The sequence below is a fragment of the Morone saxatilis genome, unplaced genomic scaffold (assembly GCF_004916995.1).
Source record: "Morone saxatilis isolate NCDOM2014 unplaced genomic scaffold, NCSU_SB_2.0 Contig9, whole genome shotgun sequence".
NCBI classification, from domain to species: domain Eukaryota; kingdom Metazoa; phylum Chordata; class Actinopteri; family Moronidae; genus Morone; species Morone saxatilis.
Genome location: NW_023340268.1, coordinates 8,259,597 through 8,285,685, shown reverse-complemented (window position 1 = coordinate 8,285,685; position 26,089 = coordinate 8,259,597). Strand labels below are relative to the sequence as shown.

The window sequence follows — 26,089 nt, the reverse complement described above, 5'->3', positions numbered from 1 at the left end:
CTCTCTCTCTCTCTCTCCATGTTTGTCATTTTTCATCATCTGTCCGTGTTTGCTAATCTCCGTCCTTTCTCTGCTCTCCGTCTCAATTCATCATCTCTACTTGGGTCTTGTGCTGAAGGTTACCGAATCGCTGATAGAGAGAAGACGAGGAATAGACGATCATAAAGACTGACAGGGAGGGAGGGTGGGGGTTATCCTCTTATCTGTCTTTTCTCCTCTTGTCTTTCTTTCTCTGTATTCTATTTTCCATCTCTGCATCCCTTTCTCTCTCTCTCTCTTCTCTTTCTTTCTCTTTTCTCTCTGCCCCTCCTCACCTGACCTCTGACCCGTCCATCTGCTTTTTCCTGTCATTTCTACCCTGACACCGCTCACCTCTCCCTCCTTCGTCTCCTCCCGCTGATCCCTGCATACTGACAGCTGTCAGTTTCAGACAGACGGACAACACTTCACAGAAACAGCATGTGAAGTGTATGCGGTTGTCTGTTTGTGCTTAATATGATGTGAAGCCTGTTAGCGTGACCCGTGGATGAGGTCAACACTTAACCCTGCGTTTGCTTTGCCGCTCTGAACAGCACGTGTTTACGGTTTGATTTCTGCATGTTAAATATGGTCAGATCACCTTGCTCTGTCATGCCTCAGCACAAATGAATGTAAAGCTACACACACACACACACACACCACACACACACACACACACACATATACATCACAGCTTAGTACATTAGGCTGTTAGAGTATTCCATCTTTACGCACATAAGGTCACATTCAGAGCTCCTGTATGCCTCGATACACCGGTCGGCTGCATTAGGCCCAGGAATCATGGCAAAGCAGCCTGCCTGTCTCTATCTGAAATTCTAATCACCACTCGCAGACATTACTATTCAGTCTGTGCTCCTGCTGGCTGCATGCGCAACGGCTAAGCTTTGCACTAAAGTTTTGGTTAAACTGTGAAGGCCAAAGCCCATTTCATAACACCCACATTTGTATTACATATTGATAAACACAATCTGCCTGTTACTTTCTGCCCCCAATCTCCCGTCTCCTTCCCCCGTCGGTCTCCCTTCACCTTGGCCTCCACCGGTCCCCGTTCCAACTTCAAAACAATGTTTTTTTCCCCACATTCGCTGTGCATTGAGCGGATCCATTTCCTTTGTCACAACTTATTTATGCATTACACATCTTTTCTTAATAATCTCTCCTCTCATCTTTCAATTTTCCCTCCTTTGCCGCCCTCCGTCTTTGCATCCCTTTCTTCTGCCTCGCTTAAAGCGTTTCACCTCTCCACTATCTCAATGCCCGGGCACACTTCCTCCCATTCGACTCAATTCTTATCTTCCCCTCTATATTCCTTCATCTCTTCTTTTCCTATCCTTCTTCTCTATCTTTCTGCCCAGCTACCTCTCGCATCCTCCCTCTCTGTGCCCTCTATCCCCTCCCTTTCTGTCCTCCTGCCCCCACCCCAGCTGAAATTAAACCCCGTTGGCGTGAGCCTGGCCCGACCACGTCTCCCACCGAGGCTCAGCCACACGGACCCAAGAAACAGACCTTGAAAAACAAGATAAAGTACATCAAAACTGCAATGGGTTCACTGCTCCATGGGCAGTGTATATTTTTGGATACCATTTCACATTTTTACACTCTCCCCCGCCCTGCTCCACCCAGTCTTGTCTGTGTTTCTCTCCCTCGTCTGTTTTGCTCCGTCCCTCCTTCCCTTCCCTTCCTTCTCAGACAGACATTGTCGCAGTCTTGACAGTGAGGCGAGTCTGCAGTGATTAACATTGATTAAAGTGGCTAACGAGTCTCCTTTTCATTCTGTTGGTTTGAGGCCCTGTGTGTGTGTGTGTGTGCGTGTGCATTTGTGTGGTTGTGGTGTGTGTTAGTGTGTTTATTGTATGTGTTTCTGTGAGTTGTGTTCAGAACATGTCCATAAAGCTGTCACTCATCTGGGCTGGGTGTGTGACAAAAGAAAAGCCCAGCTGTGAGTGCTTAGTAGTTTAGGTGTCTGTGTGTTCATGGGATTGTACGCAGGCAAATGTGTGTGTGTGTGAGCATTTGTGTGCTTGTGTGTACGTAGTATACAGTGCACATGAAACACACAGTAATTGGTCTGCCTGTTAAGCAGACTCTCGTCCTTTGTTTTCCTGCCACATGGACCATTTTACCCACAGATTCACACATGCTGCTCTATTTGGCTTTCAATCAAATGACCAATCAAATCTGTCATTTAACCTCAAGAGCAAATTAAGTGTGTCATGGTGTTTCATTATTTTAAAATGTGTGTTTTTTTTTCTTTTCTTGTGCTTGAATTTGTGCATGCATGCATGCATGCAATATGTTTAGAGTTTTTTTCTTGCTAATCTCAGACAGTATTCAAAATGTCTATCAGTGTTTGGTTTAGATGGCATCGATGGATTTGGTGCACAGAATAATGACAGATATTGTTAGATAAGTTGTTGGCCAGGGCTGGGCAAAATGTTTGAAATAAATGCAAGGATATTTTAAGCTGCTCTAATCAATATTTTATATTAACAATTGATTAAGTAGTAAGGTCAAAGGGGACTCTCATAGTGATGAGATTTATTATCTGACTTTGAATTTCCCCTCCACGGCAGCGACAAGGCTGTAACACACCCACTATATGCTTCCCAGAACCAAATGGAAGATAAAGTACACAACTAGCTGATGATAGTGGAGCATTTGGCAACTTAAGAAAGAGCCAGATGTTTCCCTCACGGGTGGTGGAGACCAAAACTAAAAGAGAGTGAATATTGAATTCACCTCGGTGGCCACAAACGCAACTTAAAATTATTTCCAGTGCTGTTCTGTGTTTGCACAATAAGCCACTTTTTGCAAACATATTCACCTCAACAATGTATAGGGCAATAATGTGTCATTGTTGTGTTTACAGCTTTTTTTCCTGCCCCCAAGTGGCCAAAAAACATTTAATTCAGGTATATGGAATGCACCAAATACATATATAAAAATATGGCAAATGCATTTATAATCACAAATACAATAATCATATATAAAATAAATCAAACTGTGCTTCAATCATTAAATGTGTGAAATAACTTCACTTGACTGACTAATATTTTGAATTGTTAATTACATCCTGCCTAGAATCTAATTTGTATAACAATGTACAATTCCAGCTGCATAAAAGCATACCAAATTCACTTTCAAAAATAGGTGGCATATCTGTGGGGCTTTAAACAGAAGCAGAACATTTGCATGTGCTGTATGACCCAGGTGTGATTGAGCGTGTTGATTTAGTGTTCTATGGTACCCGAGCACAGTAGCCCGTGCAGTAACCCTCCTGGCTGAGGCGGTGTAGGCTGAGTGAGCCTTTGAGGCGCACAGATTCACATCCGACATGGCTGCCTGAGCCATAAGAACAACTCCATGAATTATGAAAGGGCACAAGCCCATCGCTGGGCTGCACTGAGAGGGGAAGAGATGGGGAGAGAGATAACTACACATTGTAGATGGATAGAAAGATAGTGTAGAGTGAAGCAAAGTGGAAAAAATAAAGGAGGGAAAGATGCACTGGCACAATAGGAGAGGGAGATAAAGCATGCATGTGTAGTGGAGTGAAAGGGTGTTTGTTTTGGAGTGAGGAAGAAAGTGTGTTCTTGTCTTTGTGTGAATTTTTTGCCTGTCTGTGTATGTCAGTAAGATCGACGCTGCATCGTTCCCAAATCTAACCAGCTGCGTAACTATGCCATTGGATTAAGGCTCATAGCTGGGCCCACAAAGGCAACATTTTCACACAGACATAACATACACCACACAGGCTTTGTTCCAGCCTCTTCAAACAGTTTTCACTGCGGAGGTGTGACAGCACGCCAGGCGGGGATCTGCTGCCCACCATTTCCAGACCTTAGCAGAAAACAGAGGAGAGACAGAGACGGGGGATTTTTTTGCACCAATTATCTAATGTGTGATCTTAGGGCCTGGCTGCCTGTCATGCGCAGTCTCTGGTTTATTCTGTCTTTTAATCTTTCTAGTAATCTTTTTGCCACTGCTGAGCCGGTGTCACAGCAGTGAACTCCAAGACAAGGCAATTCCATTAGGAGATGGCATGAGGCGGCATTCATTAATGGCGCCAGCCAGATGCTGCACCACATATCGAAGGGAGGCAGTGGGGTGTTTGAATTTGATTTGATTCCTCAGGATAATGTATTGTGCCTCATAACAAAGTTGTTCCAGAAAGGGGGTTTCCATATTCAGGAGGAGGCATTGTGACTACTGAGAGAGCAGGTGGATTTCCTTGAGTATCATTGTGTGGTGTAACACACTCCCCTCCCTTCCCCGGCAAACCCTCACTTCGTTCCAGGTCTATATCCGTGAAGCCTCACCTGAGCCTGCTCAGTATTCAGGGTTTTCAACTGTCCACTCAAATCTTCTGTCAATCTATGGAAGGCATTTAAGCAGAAAACAGCACAAACATGTAGCATTTCAGCCTCCTGCACCAAGTCTCTCCAGTTTCCCTTTCGTCACTGGCTGCATGCATTACCAAACAGCAGCTGTGCTGTTAGAAATTGTCCTGAAGAAGTAAACATGCTGTACGATGCCTCGCCTCTCCAAGGATGTCTAACATCGAATGCTGTCCGAACGCTCCCCTCTTTATCTCCTCGGTTACATAAGCGCCTATATGTACCGGCAACCTTCACAATCCATATAGCCTTGGGAGACAGAGAGTGATAGAAAGGGAGAGGAAGGATAGAGCGGGAGGTGAAGAAAGTATGAAAGAAAACACAAAAGACCCAGAGAAGGGAAGTACAGCAGAAAAGACAACAATAGGAGGAGAGGAACTGCGCAGGTGACGCTAGACAAGATAGAGAGGAACAGAGGGGAGCAAGAAAACGTGGGCTGTGGCCAGTCAATTATTCAGAAGAGAAAGGTCTAACGCACCTTGGGAGCTGCTTTGAACATGCCTGCCTGGCATCACTTGCTAATGGTACACAGATTGACATGCTACCTGAGCAAACTCCCCCACCCCAGTAGCTCTTTTTGTCCTCCTATACAGGCTCTTATCAGTGCTCTCTGGTGGAACATGTAAATAATTACTCCATGACCACTCTGCTGTGCAAGCTGGAGGGTTGTTTGCACAAAGAAAAGAGGGTATATTTTAAAAGGGCGATGGGTTATTTTAAGAAAATGGGTGAATTATTTATGGAGGCCTGCTCTGGAGAGTTTGTGCTTCTGTATGTTTGCTGTATTTGGGGATATTACAAGCTGGAAATGACGTAATGTGAGGGTGTTTATTTGTTGAAAAATGGGTATAAGTTAATTGTATTTAGCCTCTGTCATCAGGGAGTGTACTTGCTTTGACATTTCTTTTATAGTTTTGAAAGTGCATGAGTGTGTGCGTTTATGTGTGTTTGGTGGTCTTTCTTTTTTTTTGGGGGGGGGGGCTGCGTACCTACATGAAACCCTGGAGTTGCCATGGCTCAGAGATAAAAGACCAGATTATTCTACTTGGCATCCATTAGGTTGGCGCTGCCTGAATATCATCCAGTCTAAATCTGACCCAGAAGCACTTTCCTTCATCTTTCTTTCTTCCCTTCCTCCTCTTCCCCACTCCCTCTCTCCTGCCTTTGTTCTCTTTCCTCTCTTTTTCGTTCTCGCTCAGAGAGGGATATGTGTGCCAGCCCAGAGTAGAGGCTTAAAGACGGAGGTTTTTGAAAGTGAACACCCTACTGTGGTTGACTTCCTGTGAGAGCAGCCGAGCCCCTCATACACTGAACTTCAAAGCTTGCATACCGCACTTTATAAAGATAGTAGAAGTTGTCTCATGGCTCACAAGTCTCTCTGTGGGTTTACTTTTGTGCTATATTTTACTTATAGTTTTCTATATGTTGTGGTAATTCTGTGTTCTGTTTTACCTGTCCGCCTGTTCCAATCTTTAATTTGTCGTTTTTTTCTTTAGATGAATACTAAGCTGAGGTGTGAACCTGTGAACCATCTTAAGTGTGTCCTCTGCTCTGTCAGTGGCCAGACAGTTGGAGATGGGCGAGATAAGCACTTTGTTTTTTTGACATGGCCACAGCGGGCTAGCGGGAGCCGCCTGGCACCCTCGCTGAGGGCGTGTACTATGGAGAATTCATCTTGATGAGAGCTTCTTTTGTGTGTCACAGCCCCTCTGCTATCTCGCTTTCGGTCTCTCTGCCTGTCTGTCGGACTCTTTCTCTCTCTCTGAGGCCAGCACCCTTTACATTTAAGCAGCAGTACACAGCAAACAAAATAGAAATTGGTGTGTTCCCACAGATAATATGTCAGGTTTGTGACATATTAGCAGCCCAGGCTGCATTGGGCTTTGATTTCCATTTTGATGTCCCCATACCAAATTTCCCAGCAGTCTCATTTCCACTTTGGGGAGATGGACAAGTTGTAGTACCAGTATTGTTGTATGGTATGGTTGTAACAAGTGCAATATGCAAAAAAAATGATAAAGGTAAAATGTATGACAAAACAGCATTATAATGAAGTACTGCAGCTACTATCTTGTTCTCCAGATTTAATAAAACATGTTTGTTTGGTACAGACCCCCTCATTTCACATCATCCTGATCATTACCACACTAATCTTGAATCAGATTGCAATATCAGACAATATAATTGCAATACGATGTTAATATCATATCATGCAGCCCTACTAATTTTCACATGATTCATGATTTATCATTTTCTGATTTTAGACTGCTTCATTCCAATGCAGCAGGCATCATATCAGGTCCATTTGGTAAAGATACTTAACAGATGTTTAGCAGAATAGCAAACAGAATATATACGTACATAATTTATCAATCATGGTGTTGGAATTACATTTCTGTTCTGTTTTGAAAGAAATGATACAGATTTATTCATATTTTGAACAATCATTGCTTTGTCACTGTGATTCAGTCATTCAATGAAAGTTTTAGAAGATCGCAAAAAAACATTCAAGCAGACGTTCAACTCATCCCTATTCCTCATGTTTTGCAAAAAAGGAGTGATCTCTCTCTCTCTATATATATATATATCCTCCCCAGTTCAGTATCTCCTCTTCAAAAAGCAACTTAAAATTCACGACTGCTGTAGATTGTCTTTATTTTGAGTGCCATCTCCTTCACAAACTCCAAATCAGTCTGATTTACACCCGGTGCCACATTCAGCGACCTGAGAACATGTCAAATTCAGTGTTGTTTGGAGTAACCTGTGTCCTTACCTGAACTCACACACACACACACAATCGTTTTCCACAAGGCTGGTACTGTCCATTATCCATGTATGAATGCAGGACTTTTGTGGGAGAACGTGAAGGAATGAGAATGAGTGGTCCTTTTCATGATCTGACGACATCATTCTGTAAAGAGGATTAATAGTAAAAGAGAGACAGGAGTGTGTTGGGGTGTGAGACAGAGCAAATGAGAAGTGAGCTTGCGATGAGACCAAGAGAGCAGATGTGGGCGATCAAGCCTTTAACAGTGAGGTACAATTAGAGCCTCACCTTGAGAGAGATGGACCCTTGTTATCGCGGCTTGTCACAGGATATAATCACACCACGAACTCAGCGGGATGGATGAATCTTCAAGACTGGCCATGACCGAGGTCTGACATCACCTCCTGACACCTCTGAAGGTTTTCTGTCTTCTGTCATTAGAGGAGGAGGGCTTCCCTTTATCTGTATCCCATTTGACCATTTTATTGTGTGGGTGTGGGTGTGTGTGTGTCATCCATTATAAAATGTTCAACATGACCAGATTTTTGGACATTACACAGACTATAGCACTGATATTTTGGCCACCTGAAATCTCAGTTGGATTACTAAACTAAGCCATAGTCAGTAAAATAGGGAGTTTATTGTTGGATTTGAATGCTCACTAATGTGTAAGCCATATTGCTGCCAGTCTAAGATGCCACACCAATGCAAAGCCCAAAGTACAGTAGCCAATTATAGTCAGAAAAGCATTCCCAAGTGGTCCTTGGAAGCATTTCACTGTATTAAAAGGAAAAAAGATGCCCAGTGTCCTCTATTACATTTTTTATGCAAAGTCTAGCTGGAGGAGAGCCACAGTTTAATATTCAACTGTGTCATCCATATTTCTGTTTGATATTTAAACTTCCTCTGTGGATGTCTAGAAAGTAAAGAGCAGCTTAAGCCACATAGATTAATCAATGAAATTTATGCCTGTTCATATTTCCTCTGAATGAGCTGGCGGCATCCCATAATGCATTGCGAGTTATTTAATCAGAGGTTGGAGCTGTGGAAATGGCGTTATTATGTTGATCATGATCATGTTTTCTTTCCCTCACTGCCACAATTCAAATAAGAAAGCCCACTGAGCCAACTAGTAAACACGAAGTGCCCTTTGCATTAGGCCAGTGTATCCAAACATGTTTTTTTTTTTTCATTCATGACTCCTTAAAATGGAGCGATGTCTGACCTTGTTTAAAACGTTTCATGCAAGTTGTGTGCCTTTTAACTAAAGGGGGATTTTCAGTTCTTAAATTGTTTTAAAGGCTTGAAGAGATAAAACTATCCAGTATTTCACAAGAAAAAAACAGAAAGACATATTTCAGAATACATAATTAAGTAGAATTTTAATTAGCTGTTAAAAGCATTCATCAAATGCTGAACATTTGTTGCTTCTAGCTTCCCAAGTGTGAGGTTTTGCTGTTTCTCTTTGTTTTGTATCATTGGAAAGTGAATATATTCGGGTTTTGGACTATTGGTCGGACAAAGCAAGCAATTTGAAGCGTGGGCCAAGTGAATTGTTGTAGGGATTTCTCACCATTTTGTAGCATTACTTGTAAAGTAGTATTAATTAATCAAAAAGAAAGAAGAATGTTTTTTTTTTCTAAATTGTTATCATGCTCATCTTCCTGTGCCCACTTTGGAGGGTTCCAAACCCTCAGCTTGTGTGTATTTGTGGTTTATGTTGTAACCACCCGCTGATGTTGGAGTCCTGACTCATCTCTGCATCATCTCCTCCACCAGCTTGGACTATAAATCCAGCAGTGCTGCCAGAAATTCTGTGTTCCCTAATATTTGACAGACTGCATGCCCTTCTCATAGGTGCATTTGCCTCAGTTAAGTTGGCTAATGCTTTACATTTCAGAACGGGTCCCTCGAGCCCTCCACCACCCACCCACTTTACTAAAGGCACGCCAAGAGCAAGGCTTGGGGAGACAGAGACACCGAGCAACTGAACTGCAGGGTGAAATAGTGAGCAGAGAGAGTGTCCTTTAACTAAAAAGATCTATTTCTCAGCCCCTGTGTCGGCAAGAATCAGCCCCACAAGCTGCTGGATGTTCTTTAGCTGAGGCTGCACTGTGGCGTCCCTCTGAGAGGGGAAAGCAAAGAGATTTTGCTTATGGGAGATCAATAAAGCATCACTTTAGAGCTGAAATCCATAACTTTCTGCATGTTCAAACTACAACAGCAATTCAATTGAGCATTTAATGCTGCACTTTAAGTTGTTTCACCTCATTGTTGTTGGCATGCAGTGTAAATGCCATGACCAGGCAACATCAACACAAATGTATTAATTACTAGAGTGATTAATTGATTTGAAAGCTTTGGCATTTCAGCATTTCTCAGCTGCAGACTAGAGAGTGTCTCCTAGCAGTGGAGCACACTGTGGATGTGATTTGACTGAAGTGGAGTTACTGTATAAGAAACAGCAGAAAGCAAGCTTTGCCCACACTGAGGTCAGTCAAGGAACAGAAAGGCTGAAATGGGATTGGTTCAAATTGATAAACTGTTCTTGAGGTGATCGCCTTGAAAAGGTAATTGCTGTCAAGGTGTCCTTGAGCAAGACTTGTAATTTCTGCACCAGAACTATAGACCGAAAATGACGATACTGCAGCTTTACAGGATATATCCAAGGTGTGGATGTCTGTAAATGTTAAAAAAATTTATTGCAAAGCTTCCCTGAATTAAATAAAGGCCAGAAAAGAAATGTGGCAGAGCTTATTTTCGAATGAGGGAAGCAAAGGTGGAGGGCCGGGGAATATGCCGTGGGGAGGTTTATACAAGAATGGGTAAATATGAAAAGGTAATGTTCCTCAATTTCTCTGAGGCCAGAGTGGACAGAGGTTGTGGAGGAGACTGGTGGATGACTCCCAGAGGTCTAATACTGATAGAAGAGAGTTGCAGCGTTTGCCTCTTCCTACAGACTGGCTCAGCACTTGTTCCACCCTCAATCCTCCATTTTGGATCGAAACATTGTAAACCGGGCCGTTAATTGCGGCGTTAACTCAATCAGCGACGACTCACAGGAGATATTGTGCTTGTGTGCGTGTGTGTATGCTCGCAATGCATGTCTGATGGTTGTCTGTGTCTTCTGTGCGCATGTGTGCGTGCACGAGTAATGAGTTTTGGTGCTGAGGTACAGAGAAAAACAGCAGAGCCCAGCTTGTCCCTGCCAGGGGACTCGATTGGAGGAGTCTTGTCGGTGGTAAACAGACGATTGGTGAATGGCATTTAAGTCACGCTATTTCGCGCATCGGTAGTTTATCCTCCTGATGAGGCTGATGTTGATTACCCCAGAGAGTGTGTTTTTAAGGTCATCAATGATGATGCCACGCTGACCTCATCTTTTCTGAAAGAAGCTTCTACAAGAGCTAGACAGCAGCGCTGTAGAGGTACACAGAAAGTACAAGATTTTACATAATTACTTTGATAAAAATATTAATGAACAAATTTTTCACGGCAGCCATCTTCAAAAGCAATAATGACAAACAACGCAGACACCAAAAAACAGCTTTGTACTGTTAATTACACATAGATTACTTACTGTTGGTCTGGACGGTGTGATAGCCTGTGCAAAGACGAGAGCATTTATGCAAAAGTCGATTCTTTAAATTTAATCATACTGACTCCGTGGTGCTATTTTTTACTCAAAAAAGCTATGTTCATAATTATTATGTAGATATACAAGCACATAAAGCAAGTGGGAAGAGAAGACTTCAGATATGTTGGCAAGGAAACTGAATCAAGAAGGACATTTTGGCCAAATAAGAGAAAATTGGTAATGTAAGCACTGGAAGAAATAAAAGCACTTTGCTTTAAAACAGTTATTTGACTTTCATGGTCTATAAAAGTAAGCCTCCAAGAGTTATGTGATATGTGTATTTGCAAAGGATAATACTGGTGTAATTATATTCTTACTGTACCTATCAGCATTAATACCTATGAAGAGATGAAAACCCACAAGTGTTTCTTTTCCACAGTCAGAAGCTTTTACTGTCTTTTTTCCTGTAAGGTTGGACTACTCTTGTCAAAAGCAACAACTTGTCTCTTCCAGCTGTTTTTAATGGAATTTTGGAAACAGTTGGAGCCTCTGGCAGTAATGTAGGGCGAACCTGTAGCAGAACAAACAGCACTAAGTTGGGATTTGTGGATTTAGACTTTTCATATCCATTCATGTCAGTAGAAAAAAAAACACAGAAAAAATAAAACAAATACAATTGCACTGGTATTATTTTCCTTGAAAGCCAGCAGCGCTCATGCTTCTGCTTTCACTTTGATGCAGTCTGGCAAAATTATTATGCAGAGAAATGACAGAGGACACAGATTTGTTTTAGTTTTAAGCCTGGTGAAGCAAAACAAAAAATGATTGACATCGCTCATGTGGAAAGTGAGGGAAATATTTTCTGATAATGTTTCATATTTCTCCTCGTTTTTTGTGACTTACAAATTATTGTTTATGATCTTTGCCTGTTATTTTTCACTACAGGAGTTATAGATTTGTTCTGTGGTTGTAGGAGATTCTCGGTTTCTGTCCACTGAACTGTATGTTTTAGAGTGTCTTTAGCTGTAGCACTACCTCACCATTGTTATTTATTGATACCGTTGGTATTCTCCAAAGACTCTTTTTAGCGCAGATGTGAAAGGTGCAGTGGTGCTATCTTTGTCTCACTCTTCCTCGCCCCCCTCCTCCTCTTTCTGTATTCCTCTTTCTCTCTCTCCCTCCGCTGCTATCTGCCTCCCCTGGCAGTCTTCACCAGCTTGTGCAGCCTTTACTAACTAGCTGCACACTCCCACTCATAGGAAAATGATGATGAGACAGCAAAACCACCACAGAGATGATGCACAGCGGAAAGAGAGTAAGAGAGTTCGAGAGAGGGAACCGGCTGCAGGAAAAGAGAGACAACAAGAGAATGAGAGCCATCAGTCTTTTTTATGCACTTTTACCACATATATGTTCATCCCCGGGGAGCACTATGTCTCTGTCTGCGCCTCTGCCTCCCTTTCTGCGCCTTTCTCTTTGTTGTCATCATTCAATGCATTTTCCTCCCTCACCCATCCCCCTCCTCCCACTACCGTAAGTTATTAAATCTCCTCTCACCCCCTTCTTCTGTTTCTCTTCTCCTCTCTTTCCTCCGTTCCTCTCTGCCCTGCAACCTTTCTGTCTTGTGCCACTAAGTGGACTGCTTATATAACAGCGTACACCTAGAGGGACTCCTCTCACCCAGCCAGCCTGTTCTTCTCACTCTACCCTTTTAGTCTCCTTTCCTCCTGTTTTTCCCCTCTGCACCACCTTACCTTCTCCTCTTCTTCCAGAGTCATTTTTCCCCTCCTCCTCCTCCTCTTCCTCTTTCTTACTTTCTTTCTTCCCCAGCTTCTTCTACTGCTGACTTTATGTTTGGAACAAATGGTCCTCCTGCTGTGTAGTTATGTCTAGTGAGTCAGAGTGATAACCAAAACAGTAAAGTAACAGGGTCGCTTGTTCATCTACTGCTGAAACAATTAGTCAAATAGCAGAAAATTAATCAGCAACCAATTTGGGTTTAATTACTGGTAATTATTTAAGTTATTTACCAACCTGAAGTGCTAAACATTCCAAAATGTGCTGCACAAATGTGAGTATTTGCTTCTTTCTTTCAGTTTTATATCACTGTAAATTGAATATCTTTGGATTTTGGAGTGTGTATTGGACAAAACCAGTAATATGAAGATACCTCCATTGGCCCTGTACGATTGTAATAGTCATTTTCCACTACATTCTGACATTTTATACACTAAACAATCAGTTAGGGATGGCAAGTTATATTATGAGACACTTACATCACCATACAAATGTGTTAAGATTAAAAAAGAAAAGGAATCTTTTTCAGTTATAATTTGTCTTCATTTTGTTAAAAAACATTGTGAGAAAATGATATTGAGTACTGTTCATTGTATTAGATTGAGTTGAATTGTAGCATTACAATAGATTCATCTAAATCTTAAATCAAAAGAACAAATGAATCGCTGGTCCTTTAGCTGCATTTGCTGTACTGTCTCAGTATAACCCAGCATGCTCAAGTGCTCAAACACAAACACACACACTCTCTTCCTCCTGCTCTTGCCTCCTTGCATCCAGCTCCTCTCGCACGCCGCCGTCCTCTCACCTGTTTCTCAGTGACTGCATCACTCTCCGACTTTTTACACGCCACTCGCATCCAGGATTCTCCTCATCGCATGTTTTCATATTCAACGCACCCTCTTTCTCCCACTTTCATCTTAGGTCTATCTACTTACCATTCTCTCTACCCTGCACCCATTGTACCTCTTTATCTTTTTCTACCCCTCTGCTCTTCCCCCATCACAACCTCCCCCCCTCTCTAAATATAGTCCCTTTGAAGCAAAGCTGTGTTGTCTCTTCCTGCAGCACTGCAAGACAAAAGTCTGTCATCTCACATCTGAGCAGCAGGGATAGAAAGCACAGATAAGATTGATGGCCCAAAAAGAAACACTGGTTAAGAGAATTGATATTCATCTGCCTCAGCGTGTGTGTAAACGAAGACAAGGAGTGGAGATGAAAAGGAGGATGGGAGAAGATCCAGAAAAGAGAACAGTTGTAACGCCACCGCAAGAAAGATGGCGAGACAGAAAAAGAGAGAGAGAACGAGAAGGAGAGAGGTGCCATGACATTTCTGATCCACATTTTGTAATTGAATAATAATCTCTCTGGAGGCCTGACCTAGTAATGTATGCACGTGTGCGCATGTTTGTGAGAGCGTGTCCGCAGCTTTGTGTGTGTGTGTGTGTGTGTGTGTGAGAGTGTGTAGGCACAATGTATACACAGTGAAGGATGGTTGTGAGTGTGTGCAACTGAGTGCTCATTTGTATGTGTGTAACAGAAAATGTGTAAGAAAGAGGAGACAAACAGTAGGAGAGAAAAAATGAGTGCAGAGGAGGGGGGGAGTGCTCTTTAAACATAATAAAGCACAATACCACCACCTAGTGGTGCAAGTGAGTCATTACAACTGTAGTTGTTGCAGGTTACACATCACTGCAGCCAAGGACAATTCCCATCTCATCAGCTCACCTGCAGGAGCCCTTCTAATGACTTCTACTTTGTCTAATTACAGATTGTGTAATTTACATAATAAGTATACTTAGTATTATAAACAGCTGAGATCACAGCGTGGCGGCTGAATGCGAAATCATATCACATCATTGCCTCAGTTGTTCAGCAAGGAGTCTTGAATCAACTGAAGGGTTACTGTACCATCATGTACATCACGCACACACACACGCACACACACACACACACTCACTCAACCTTAGAGTGGCCTTCCTTGGCTGTCGGGGGAGCTTGGTCCATCATATGTACTGTGTGCAGGCTGGTTCCCCTGCGGCCAGAGCATACATCGCCACTGACAGGATCTCCTTCCGCCTCAATGACCTGGCCTGTAGCTGGCTCAGGGGGGAAAACAGGAGTGCAGATTATAATTCTCAGCACCGTCCTCAGCACTCGCCACAAGGCATTTAGCAAGGAAAATGTGTTTTTATATGCAGAGGGGGGTGATAGTTTAGGTGTAATAGTTTCTCTCTTGAAGAAAAGAGGGTGTTAATGTACGCAGAGAGAAAAGTCTATTGCTCTCTGGCCTCTTTGAGTTGCTTTTATGTTAACTTTAGTGCTGAAAAGATCAGTTGGTCAGTAGGCAGAGGATTAATTTATTTGATTACTCATTTAATGCAATTGATGTAATGTATCAAGTAAAATACATTACTATTTACTGCTTCTATCTTCTCAAATGTGCAGGGGCAGATCCAGAGAAATATTTATGGGGTGGTAAGAGGGGGCCGTGGAGACTTTTTTCACATCGTCTAAAATGTTACCAAAACACATGAAAATGAATCTAAATGAATGCATGAGATTTGACAGCATTGACACCAAACTGTGGTGGCAGCGGGGGTGGCCAGGCATTTTTTTTTTTAGGGGTGGCAGCCACCCAGTGTACACCTCTGGGACTGCTCCTGTAAATGAGTATTTGCTGCTTCTCTGTTTTTCTCATTGTAAATTAAATATCTTTGGGTTTGTTTGTTTGTTAGAACATTCTTTTTAGAATCAATACAATAATTCTAAAGATAATTAAAGAAGTTTAAGGAATTGATTAGTGTTTTGGGAAATAATCTCATTTGCTTTCTTGCCAAGAATTAGACGAGAAGATAAAAACCACTCTGTTCAATAATAAACTACAGCCAGGAGATTGTTAGCTTAGCTTAGCACAACGACTGGAAGCAGGGGGAAACAGCTAGCCTGGCTCCATGTATGTACAGAAATCCGCCTACAAACACATCTAAAGCTCTTTAATAAACATGTTTAGTTTGTTTGTAAACTGCAAAAATGATGCACAATTTGCAGTTTTATAGGGGGGTTATTTGCGGGACTATTTCTTGGCAAGGAGTGATTTTCTGGAGTGTCGTTGCCTGGCAACCTTACATTTGTGAAACAATCCCTTTAATAGATATAACAACGATTCATTGTTTGCAGCCATAGTTACTTATCCACATTTTTCTATCTGTCTTTCCCTTTCCTTTCTCCCTCTCTTTCTGTCGCTCTGTGTTTATTTATTTTAATTTTTTTGTTACATCAGGCTAAGAAGAGAGGGATACACGGTGCAGGTCAGCGTCAACGACTACCTGGACATCTACTGCCCGCACTATAACACCACCCAGCGGGGGACGCTGGAGCGCACCGTGGCCGAGCAGTACATCCTCTACATGGTCAGCTACCGTGGCTACCGCACCTGCGACCCCCAGCTGGGCTTCAAGCGCTGGGAGTGCAACCGGCCCCATGCGCCTCACGCCCCCATCAAGTTCTCAGAGAAGTTCCAGCGCTACAGCGCCTTCTCGCTGGGCTACGAGTTCAACGTGGGCCAGGAGTACTACTATATCTGTGAGTCAGGCTACTTAACGCCACTGTTTTCATTGTAATGCATAGAAAAGCCAGAGGAAGTAGTGCATGCAGAGTGGCTCTAAGGCTGCTGTCACCCACATGTATTGATGGCGTGTGGGTGCTGCTAATAGATTGTGGAAGTTCAGCTGAGGACTGGGCGGTTGCTCAGTCTCAGGCTGCAGTTTGCACAGCTGATTGTTGAGGGGCGGTGCGGCCTGCAGATGGCACAAGGTTGACGTGTTGTTGTTTGCTCTCTGTTTCAGCCACGCCCACCCACCACCACGGCCACAGCTGCCTGAGACTGAGGGTCTATGTCTGCTGCTCCACCGGTGAGACCCAACAGCTCCTCTTCTGCCCTGCCTCCACACAGCTCTCTCCCACTCATTTTACATCATCTCCTCTCTTTCTGCGTCACTTTACCTACACTGTCCTCCCTCCACCTATCTCTTTCTGTCTCCCAAACGCACATAGACGCAGACAAAGGAGAGACAAAGAGGGCAGAGAGAGAGAAACAGACAGAGAGAGAGAGAAAAACTAAGATCTGACAGTCTCCTCTCAGAGAGAGGCTTTTCTGCCGCTCGCTGTCTTGGCGAGGTTTTGATGGTGATGTCTTTTCCCTTCAAGCAGCGCTTTGAGAGTGATGGTTTAATGTTATTCTCTGTCTCAGTGCTATTACAGTAATGCTCTATCTCTCTGTGAATGACATGCTCTCGCGAAGATGTACAAAAGATGTAAAAAAACAGTTTCACAAGATCCAGCTCTCTCTGCCCTCTTTCCCCCCTAGCTCTCTTGACCATCTCCTCCCCTCTCCCTCCTCCCTCCTCCCTCACCGTCTATCTCGTCTTCTCTCTTTCTGGCTCTCTGATGCCTGCTGCTCTGTATAGTGTGTGTGTTATTTTTACCCTGGTAGCCTGCTCTCTCCCCTGCAGGCCTTTGATCAGGGAGCCCAGTGCTGAAAGCCTCCCCCTCTCCTCTAACCTTGTCAGCACTAATACATCCCACACTCAGGCCAGTGTCAGCCCCTGTGTACACATCACCTTAACACCCACCCCCCCATCTCAGTGTCACGGCTAATCTATTGATGTGTCTACCACGCCTCCATTTGCTTCTGTGTGTGTGCGTGTGCGTGTGTTCGAGGTGCTGGTGTTTGAGCGTGTGTGTGTGTCTGCACGTGGTACTATGTCAGCCATAAATATTTTAACGTGTGTTTGTGCGTGTGCATGACTGACTATGTGCGCATTGGTGCATTTAGTCAGTTTACAATCCACAACCTTTACTCAGCAAGGTCATTTTAACAGCTTGCTATCAAAAAGCTGTTGATTTTAGCTGCCTCCAGACCGTTTTCATTTCCTCTGTGTGTCTCAGCCCTTATAAGATTTAAAGATAAGACAAAGATGTGAATATTCATGGCATACGCTTTACATCTGTAAAGAGTTTCAAATTGATTGCTACCAGCCTCTATGTAAATTCTCTGTAAATGCTATTTCATCCTCCTAACTATGCAGTGGAATCACAGGCTCTCACCGACACACATATTTAATTGGAAAAAGCAAAAAAAATACACAAAGACGTATACACATGCATATCAACAAACCCACACATCATTCATTCATGGATCATTTGGCAATGCAGACTGAATGTAATTCTGTGTCTAGACGAACAGTAAATGTGAAAATGATTCCTGTCCACTGGTTCCAAATGCTTTTAATCATCAGATGGAAGACTGGAGTCTCGGTCCAGGATTTCTTCATGCTTTCTCAGAGGCAGGGGCACGCCAACAGTTTTTTCCCATATCTCTGTACAATATAGTCGGTCCTAAAATGCACATTTTACTCAGTCTTGTTGTTTTAATGGGCTGTTTTCTCTCCATGTCTCTCTCTCCATCTTTGTTTCTCTCCTCTGCTTCCCTCTCTCTCTCTCTCTCTCTCTCTCTATCTCTCTGTCTTTGTGTGTATATGTGGTGTGTTTCTCAGTTTCCCAGGCAGATGATGACTCCAGTCAGACTCCTCCCGACTACACAGTCAGGCCAAACATCAAAATACACAACATTGGTGAGTGACTCTGAGTTGCTAAAAATGAACAGCAGCCAATTGTCAGATGCTGGTCAATATTTGGCTGTGGCTGCAAAGCTTGATTTGTGTACCGATCATTGTGGAAAGGAAAAAAACATTTGTTAGTTTTTTATTCTATGGTTGGGAAAAGAAAATCCACAGGGCATAGCTGGTTGATGAGTAAAACCTTTATTTTCTGCTCTTGATTGTTGTGCAATATGGATAAGACAATGAATCATATAAACTTGATTCAGCAGTAGTGACACCATTTACTGTATTTACAGGCCTCTCTGTAAGAAAGCAAATATGTATGTGAACAAATTAACCCACTTAACCCAACAGTACACCCAGGAAATCATAAAATGATAGTTCCAGTTTATAACAACTTACTTTCCTGAGTTTTGATTATTTCTATCAGTTATGATTACACCAATAATTGTGAAGCACCAAGGCAATACGCCAAAGCACTATTGGCTGGGATACTGACCTTATTATACAGTTAATTTGTCACTGTCATGATAAAATTCATGACTGGACAGAACTCAGTTTTTAGTGCCACAGCAATGCCTGGCCTCACGTTGCCTCTCTCTTTCAAATAAGTTTGGTTAACCTGGGAATTTGTTGCTAGAGCTTGAGCTACCCCGTCAGACTTATTTTTAGCTGTGTCGTCAGATTCCCAAATCTGAGCTGTAAACTTGAGGTGAGTACGGTGGTATTACTACAAATAAGAATGATGGACAAAACTTTGAAAATAAGCTGTGGTTGAATGTAATTAAATACACTCACTAAATGTACTTAAGTACAAATTTAAGGTACTTGTACTTACTTGAGTATTTCCTTTTCATGCAGTGTACTTGTACTCCACTACATACCTTTTACTCCACTCTGACAGCTTTAGTTATTAGTTACTCTCTTCTTCTTTTTTTAGAATTAAAGGTCTAGTGTGTAGGATTTAGCCCACCATGTTCAACCGTCATGTTTCTACAGTAGCCCAAAAGGGACAAACAGCAACAACACTGGCTCTAGATAAGGTTGCTCACGTTTTTTGCGCATTTCATGACCACTATAGTTTCTCCTTCGTGCATGGAAGGGGATGGTGAGGCGGGGGAGTTGTTTTCAACTAGATTCTAGATGCTACCAAATCCTACACTTTGGACCTTAAGTAAATTATGCTGATAATTCTTAAGTAAGATTTTCAATGCAGGATTTTTACTTGTAGTGAAGTATTTTCAGTGTGGTATTTAAGTAAATGATGTGAATGCTTCCACCACGGAAAATAAGACATAAAACTTTACCTCCTACAGTCAACCACACACACACACACACCGTAAAGGTAAAACCTTCCTTTTTTCTCTAGAGCAAGATCCACAAGGTCAGTAGAGGTCTTGTAAGGAATGAAAGGTCCATGTTTACCTAAGGAGAAAGCATGTCAGTGAGCGAGTCAATTGTGCAGCTGAGTGGTTACATAAACCCTCTATTTTTCTCTCTCTTTCTCCATCCCCATCTCAAACAAAAGCCTCTTGCCGGGAATCATTTAGTATGCTTGTTTCTGGGAGCTGTGGGCAGTCTGTGACGAGGGCTAAGAGAGTGTGACCTGCCTGAGATAGAAACTGAGGCCAGCAGAGACAGAGTGAAAAGAGCTCTTGAGCCATCAGCAAAGAGAGAAGGCAGAAAATAGAGAAATAGAGGAGAGGGACAAAGGCTGGAAAGATGGAGAGACAAAGTGAGAGAGAGAAAGTCAGGAAGTAGGCAGTGAAAGAGAAATGCAGCAGGAAAAGCCTCACAAAAAGAGGGACGGATAAGGCAAAGAAAGAGAAACAGGCAGAAAAAGAGATAAAACCAGAGTGGGGGCAGAGAAAGGGGGGTGCAGAGAGAAGGGGCAGAGAAAGAAAGAAAAGCTCAGTGGTGGGCGAATTGCTCAGCAGTAACTCGGGCTCGAGCTTACGTAGAATTTAATATAAAAAAACACACACTGGCAGAGAATCATAAAAAATCATAGCCTCGAGCGTTGTGATGCATTTTGCTGAATACATTTGGCAGAATAACAAAATCAGGACACACAGATTTATGCGCACTCTCACACACACACACACACACTCACACTTAAAAACAAAACGTACCCCTGATGGTCCTCCTGACCGCTGGACACCCACTCTCTGACTCACCCTCAGGACCAGACCATCCCACAGACTGGCTTAGCATCAACAAATCTCAGCCTCTCTCTCCACATATGTTTGGACTTTCTGTCATCTTTGTTACTTTATTATTAGCTTTGCTTCTACGTCACATTTTCCTTATTTAACATGGTGTTTTACGGATAATTTTAGGCTATCACAACTCGGGTCTTATTTTTGTAGTTTCGGCCATCATTTCTATAACAAGAGTTTTCTCACAACATCATTTGCCAATATGTGGAAAAATGGTGACATTGCTAAAGTCAGGCAGGGCAAGAAACATGAGCAATAAGATGATCATCCAGGTTTTAAACAAATCTCTGTGTCAGACAAACTTGGAAGAGAAAACGAGGACCAACAATAAAAATATTCCCCAATCTGTCTGCTGTAAACATTCATCACAGTTTATCATCATTTGTGAAACAAGATGTTGCAATTTGCAATCTGTGTGTAAGCAGTGCTTACGAATCACTTCTGTGAAATGGGACGCAGGCTTGGCTTGTTTACAACCTGCCTGATCATCTGACTCGCTTACATTTCTTGCCCCATTAGAAAGTGTTTCCAACTCTCAGCAATTACTAACTACTAATTGGAATACACCAGAAAGGTCCAGTGCGTAGCATTTAGGAGTTACTACTGGCAGAGATGGAATATAATATTCATAGGTATGTTTTTATCAGTTTGTAATCACCTGAAAATAAGAATTGCGTTTCAAATAATCATAACTTTATAGTTTCCTGCAGCAAAGTTTAGTATACACTGCATTCTTACCTCTGTGACATTCTAAACACTTTCCTCCAATATTAAATGTATGCAGCAGTAGAGGAGGCCTAAAGGCTGAAACATAAATGATGTGCTGGGTCAGAAAATGCAGCTGTAAACAGATCATTTCAAGAGAGGATCAATGTGCACTAGCACCCTCGATTCATCTGTTCTGAGTTGCTTGTTATTTGCAGATTTTCTCAAAATCATAAAGTCATAAAATATAAGTTGTATTGCACCAAGCGAACCAAAAAGACTTCATCCAGTATCTACAGTCATATATTCAGTTATCAGGAGAATTGACAACCTTTGGTTGAGAAACATGTTGGACCACTTTTGGTGCTGATAGCAGCTTTAGTAGAAAAAACAGATATGTAGCCTCTTCGCCTGAGAAATCAAGTCCTGCATTCAGAACCTTGTTTGTGTTTGTTAATGTTTTTGGATTTATATTGTTGGTGCATTGATGTGTCTGTTGCATTTTACTGGTGTAGATGTTGATGTTGTTGATGCTAATTTGCACTACTTCAAACTGTTGGGTAGTTTACAGGAATGCATCATATTCTATAAGATCATCATATGTTTGTAGAATCACTGTATTGTGAGATCTGTAACAAGTCAACTTTTCATGAAACAGACCTTTTCTGATTTGTGACAATGCATTTCCCAACTAATCCATGTGGGGTTTAAACTAGTTTATTCTGCAAAAGAAGTATGAGAATTTTTCATAAAGGAACACTTAATCCTTTAGTTTATCAGAAAAATGTTTATTAAAAATCACCAAATTTGGAGATACTTGGTTAGGTAGCTATGAAGGTAAAGGTGATCTCCCCATTCTTAATTCTGTCTACCAAGTTCTCATTGGTCAGTTATTCTCCGTGGAAATAGCCATCGATAAGCGCACACTGGCCATCACTAAACATACCGGAGAGGTGGGTAGTGATGTACTGGTCTGAAACCAAGCTAGTAGCCTCCCAGTACTGAGGCTAACATTGTCATTGTTAAGAGCACAATCACATCACATGCTTTGTGCAATTGTTTGAGTAATTATATGAGTGGCTCCCCCTTATTCCCCCCTATTATTTTTTTAGTGGGAGAAATATCAGTTGATTATTCTAAATGTTCCTCAGACTATTCCAAGACAAGTCTTTTACTGTGACCAAGAGAATTATCCTATCTTAGTACCCATTCCCATGATTAAAGCATACATTTGCTCTGATGTTAAGGTATGCTCTGGCATTAAGGCATCAATCTACAGACATTAATAGCAGAGTGTAAGCCAGTCCAGTGGCCTCCACATTATTACACCTCCCCCACTGACCTATACAGCCGTAATCATACATGATGGGTCCATCGCCTCATGTTGTTTATACACTGCAAGTCTACCATTGTTGCGATGTAGTGGGCACGATGATTTATCAGACCAGACAACCTTTTTCCACTCATCGACAGTCTAGAGCTGATGTTTCTTATCTCACTGTAAATGCCTTGGGCGCTTTAGCGTGGACAGGAGAGCTACCCTGAGTGCTCTTCTGTTGTTACACCCCATACAGACAAGACTGCACCAGATTGTGTTCTTGGAAATTGATTGCTGTATCCCACAATTGTACTGTGATGTTAGGTGTCGTACCGTGGACCTTTGATAACTTGTTATGGCCCGAGGCACACGATGTCCCCCACATTCATCTTCCAAGGACAGCCTCCCTAAATAGCAAGGGTTTTTGAAGAGGTGCATATTGTGCAGCTTTGTGATTGTCAAAGCTCCTCACACCCACAAACAAGTCTGTAAGATCACACAAAATGAATCTGTTCACATGCGAAGCAACTGTGGATGTGTCTGCATGTACTTGACAGGATGTCTCTTCCTCCGGTTGCTGAGTTTTACATTTTACTTCTGGAGCCTCTCTGGTGAAACCTTATGGAGAGACAAACCGGATGGTGTGAAAGCCCCGCTGTGACCTGTGGGCCCTACCTGAGGCAATGCAGGTTTATATTCTCCCTCATGCCTTGCCTGCCTGTTTTCTTTTGGAGTTCATCCCGGTGCATTGCAGTGTGAATGTCAGTGTCGTGTGTCATCGGCACGGACAGATACCTTGTGTTCCTTAAGAACAACTCTGATGTGGGCAGGCGTCACACACAACCAGGAAAAACCAGAGCGGTTGCATGGTTTTCTATCGGACAGAAACAGCAAAAACAAAATTCCTTGCATTCATCAAACATCAGCTGACATGTGATTGTTGTCTCTGTCTGTTATCTTATCACCTTTGTGTTTTTAGTTGTAGCCAATAACTGTCTTCATAATATTTAGACTCCAGAAAAGACTTAAACATCACAGTGAAAGAGTATTTTGAAGACATCTTGCTCCCTTAATTTGATGAATTTCCTGTTGATAGCCAGTTTTATTTGATGGAAGAAGAAGAGTCGGCTCAAACATTTTTACGCACTAGGACATCATGATGACAACATAATAAAGTGAAGTAATGGGATTTTAGTAGACAAACAACAATTTTTGTCAGTTTTTGGGAACAATTTGTCAAATAAATATATATCTTTTCTTGTATCATAACAACTATTTTTCTTCTATCCAGTGCAATTTTCCGCTGTTAAACCCAAATAATTTCCTAATGATACAATGTAATATCAGTATGTCACATCTCAAGGCTTTAAACTCTTCCATCACCCCTCCCCCTCAAATGCATCTGTCTTTTATGTCTGATGTGGCCTAATGTGACTGACGTCAGTAAGAAATTGCAGCCTTCTTGTGCACTTAGTTAGATTACTTGATAGGAAAAAACTGTTTTTCTTCCCCAACATCTCTGCAGCTAGCCCAGGTTGTCCTTAAACTTGTGATGGATATGTAAGCAACAGAGCTCTGTTAGGTTCCTTTTTCCTTTACTTTACCATGTTATAACCCTCTAGATATAATGGGAAGCATTATGTCAAGACAGAGCATAATGACTCAGTGTAATCCACTTTTTACAGAATATTACAAAATGGGTTCTCCCAGCTCTTTCTCCATCTTTCCCCTCCAGCTAATATTCTGTTGTGTCTAATCAATGGCAAGGCCATAGTAATTTGGTTTGATTGAAATCCCTCTAGGATAAAAACATTATTAGTGTGAAAAGAGGAATACATGGAAAAAAAACAGATCAGAAACAAAAGTGTTTTTAATTTTCCATCCCACGGGGAAAGTGGCCATATGTAGTGCAGTGCTGATGATAATTGGTGGTTTGTTGATAATTGCATCATGTCTCTTTCTTTGCATATGTTAAAGCACAATTTGCATGCATCACACATTGCCTTTAGATTGATGAATTAATAATGTAGTAATGGTTCGTTTCCTTCTGTCTGGCACACACACACACACACACACACACACACTCTCGCTCGTTCACACTCACGTTCTTCACTTTTCTCACTTTTCTCTGTCTGTGCCTTTTTCTCCAGATGAATTTAACCCTGAAGTTCCCAAACTGGAGAAAAGCGTCAGTGGCAGCAGCCCATCACGTGACCGCCTTCTTCTCACCGTGGCGATGATGCTCGTGTCGGGCATCTTTTTGTCCTAGCGACTGTCACCGTGAGTGACACTTCATGCATTGCTGGACCGCCTTGTCCAAAGGGCTTTGTATCCACCAAGTTGTTGATGTGAAAGTTGTCAGAAACACAGAAGAGAATTAAGTAGAAACAGAACCACAATCAAAAAGACACAGAAGTAAATCCTTGAACTTACCTGGACTAGGAGAGGCCTTTTTGCTGTCACATTTATACCCATGTATTTTGACACTTCATGAGTTGTTGGACATCAATATTATATGAATACCACAGCATTTCATGCAGGTGTGTTTGCCACAACATGAAGACCACAATCACAACGTATATTCAGACTTCTGTGCTGCTGTCATGCCTGATACCTAACAGGCAAGTAAAAAGTGGACTTGTAATGAGTTGGATGTAGACTACACACTCTTATTGTAGCATGGACATCAAATCACCCGAGGAATTTAAGCTGCACTGTCTTCAGCTGATGAAAGCAAGGCTTTTGTAGCTTTGAAGAAAGTGGCAAACACGGACTTCTGCAGTGGATTTTTAGGCCTTGGACCACGAACCAAGTATGCTGATGGATAAAACTTAGAAGTAGTAAAGAGCAAGCTGGACTCTGGAACTGTACTGATCTTACCTGGGCTATACAGGATATTTATATAATCAGTCAGTGATGAGAACTGCTGCCATTGTCCTGGACATTGAAGAATGTTTTCACACTGGTGGTGAGAGAGCTGCTGGTAATAAGAATCCAAGGTGGTTCTTAAGAAAAGGGAAAGACTTTGTGAGGATATCCACAGGCCTTTTAAGAATCCATTTTCTCCAGACATCAAAAATACCCCTGGCTTTGTCATAGGTACAGATGCAAAGCCTGCGTTTCTTAGAAGATAGCGAGTGCCCTCTTAGAACTAGTCTTTTGTCTGCATTTCCTGCCTTCACACTGTAAACCTAGAAAAATACAGACTCTGGACTAGTAATTTGACGGCACTTAGACTTGGTAGATGTGTGTTTTGTTCCGATGCATTTACCTTCAGCACTTCACGTAGATTTTCCGGATGTCAAACCTTTCTCCTAGCAGCAATCAGCAGAGTCATTCAGAATACCACTAATTTACAATTCTTAAAAACCTCTCTCAGCAGCAAGTTCCCTTTTAATCCCAGACAACCCCGTCTATTCCTTTTCCACTTCAGAGGTTCCCAGCCAATCAGTGCTGATGGCCATTACAGCAGTCACAGTCACCATGGAAACGACCCCATACAGTCGCCGGAGCGCGGCAGGTGCCTGAGGGGAAATTGTGCTTTGAGTCTCAAAGTAACGCTGCCGCCATTTTGTTAAAAAAAAAAAAACACACACGTGTGAATGTGCAAGTAAAAAGAAGTTCACTTTTTTATATTGTAATACAGGAC

General features: G+C 42.2%; 1 protein-coding gene across 1 annotated transcript in view; it reads left to right on the top strand.

Moving 5' to 3' along the window:
• efna3a (ephrin-A3a) overlaps positions 1-24,880 on the top strand; it is a 58,458-nt gene extending 33,578 nt beyond the window's left edge. Inside the window, exons 2-5 of the mRNA XM_035681473.1 lie at positions 15,858-16,159; positions 16,423-16,488; positions 18,133-18,210; positions 24,591-24,880. Of these exons, the coding sequence (XP_035537366.1) occupies positions 15,858-16,159; positions 16,423-16,488; positions 18,133-18,210; positions 24,591-24,709 (565 nt within the window). The 3' untranslated portion in view covers positions 24,710-24,880. The remainder of the gene's footprint in view (positions 1-15,857; positions 16,160-16,422; positions 16,489-18,132; positions 18,211-24,590) is intronic.
• The last annotated feature ends 1,209 nt before the right edge of the window (positions 24,881-26,089 follow it).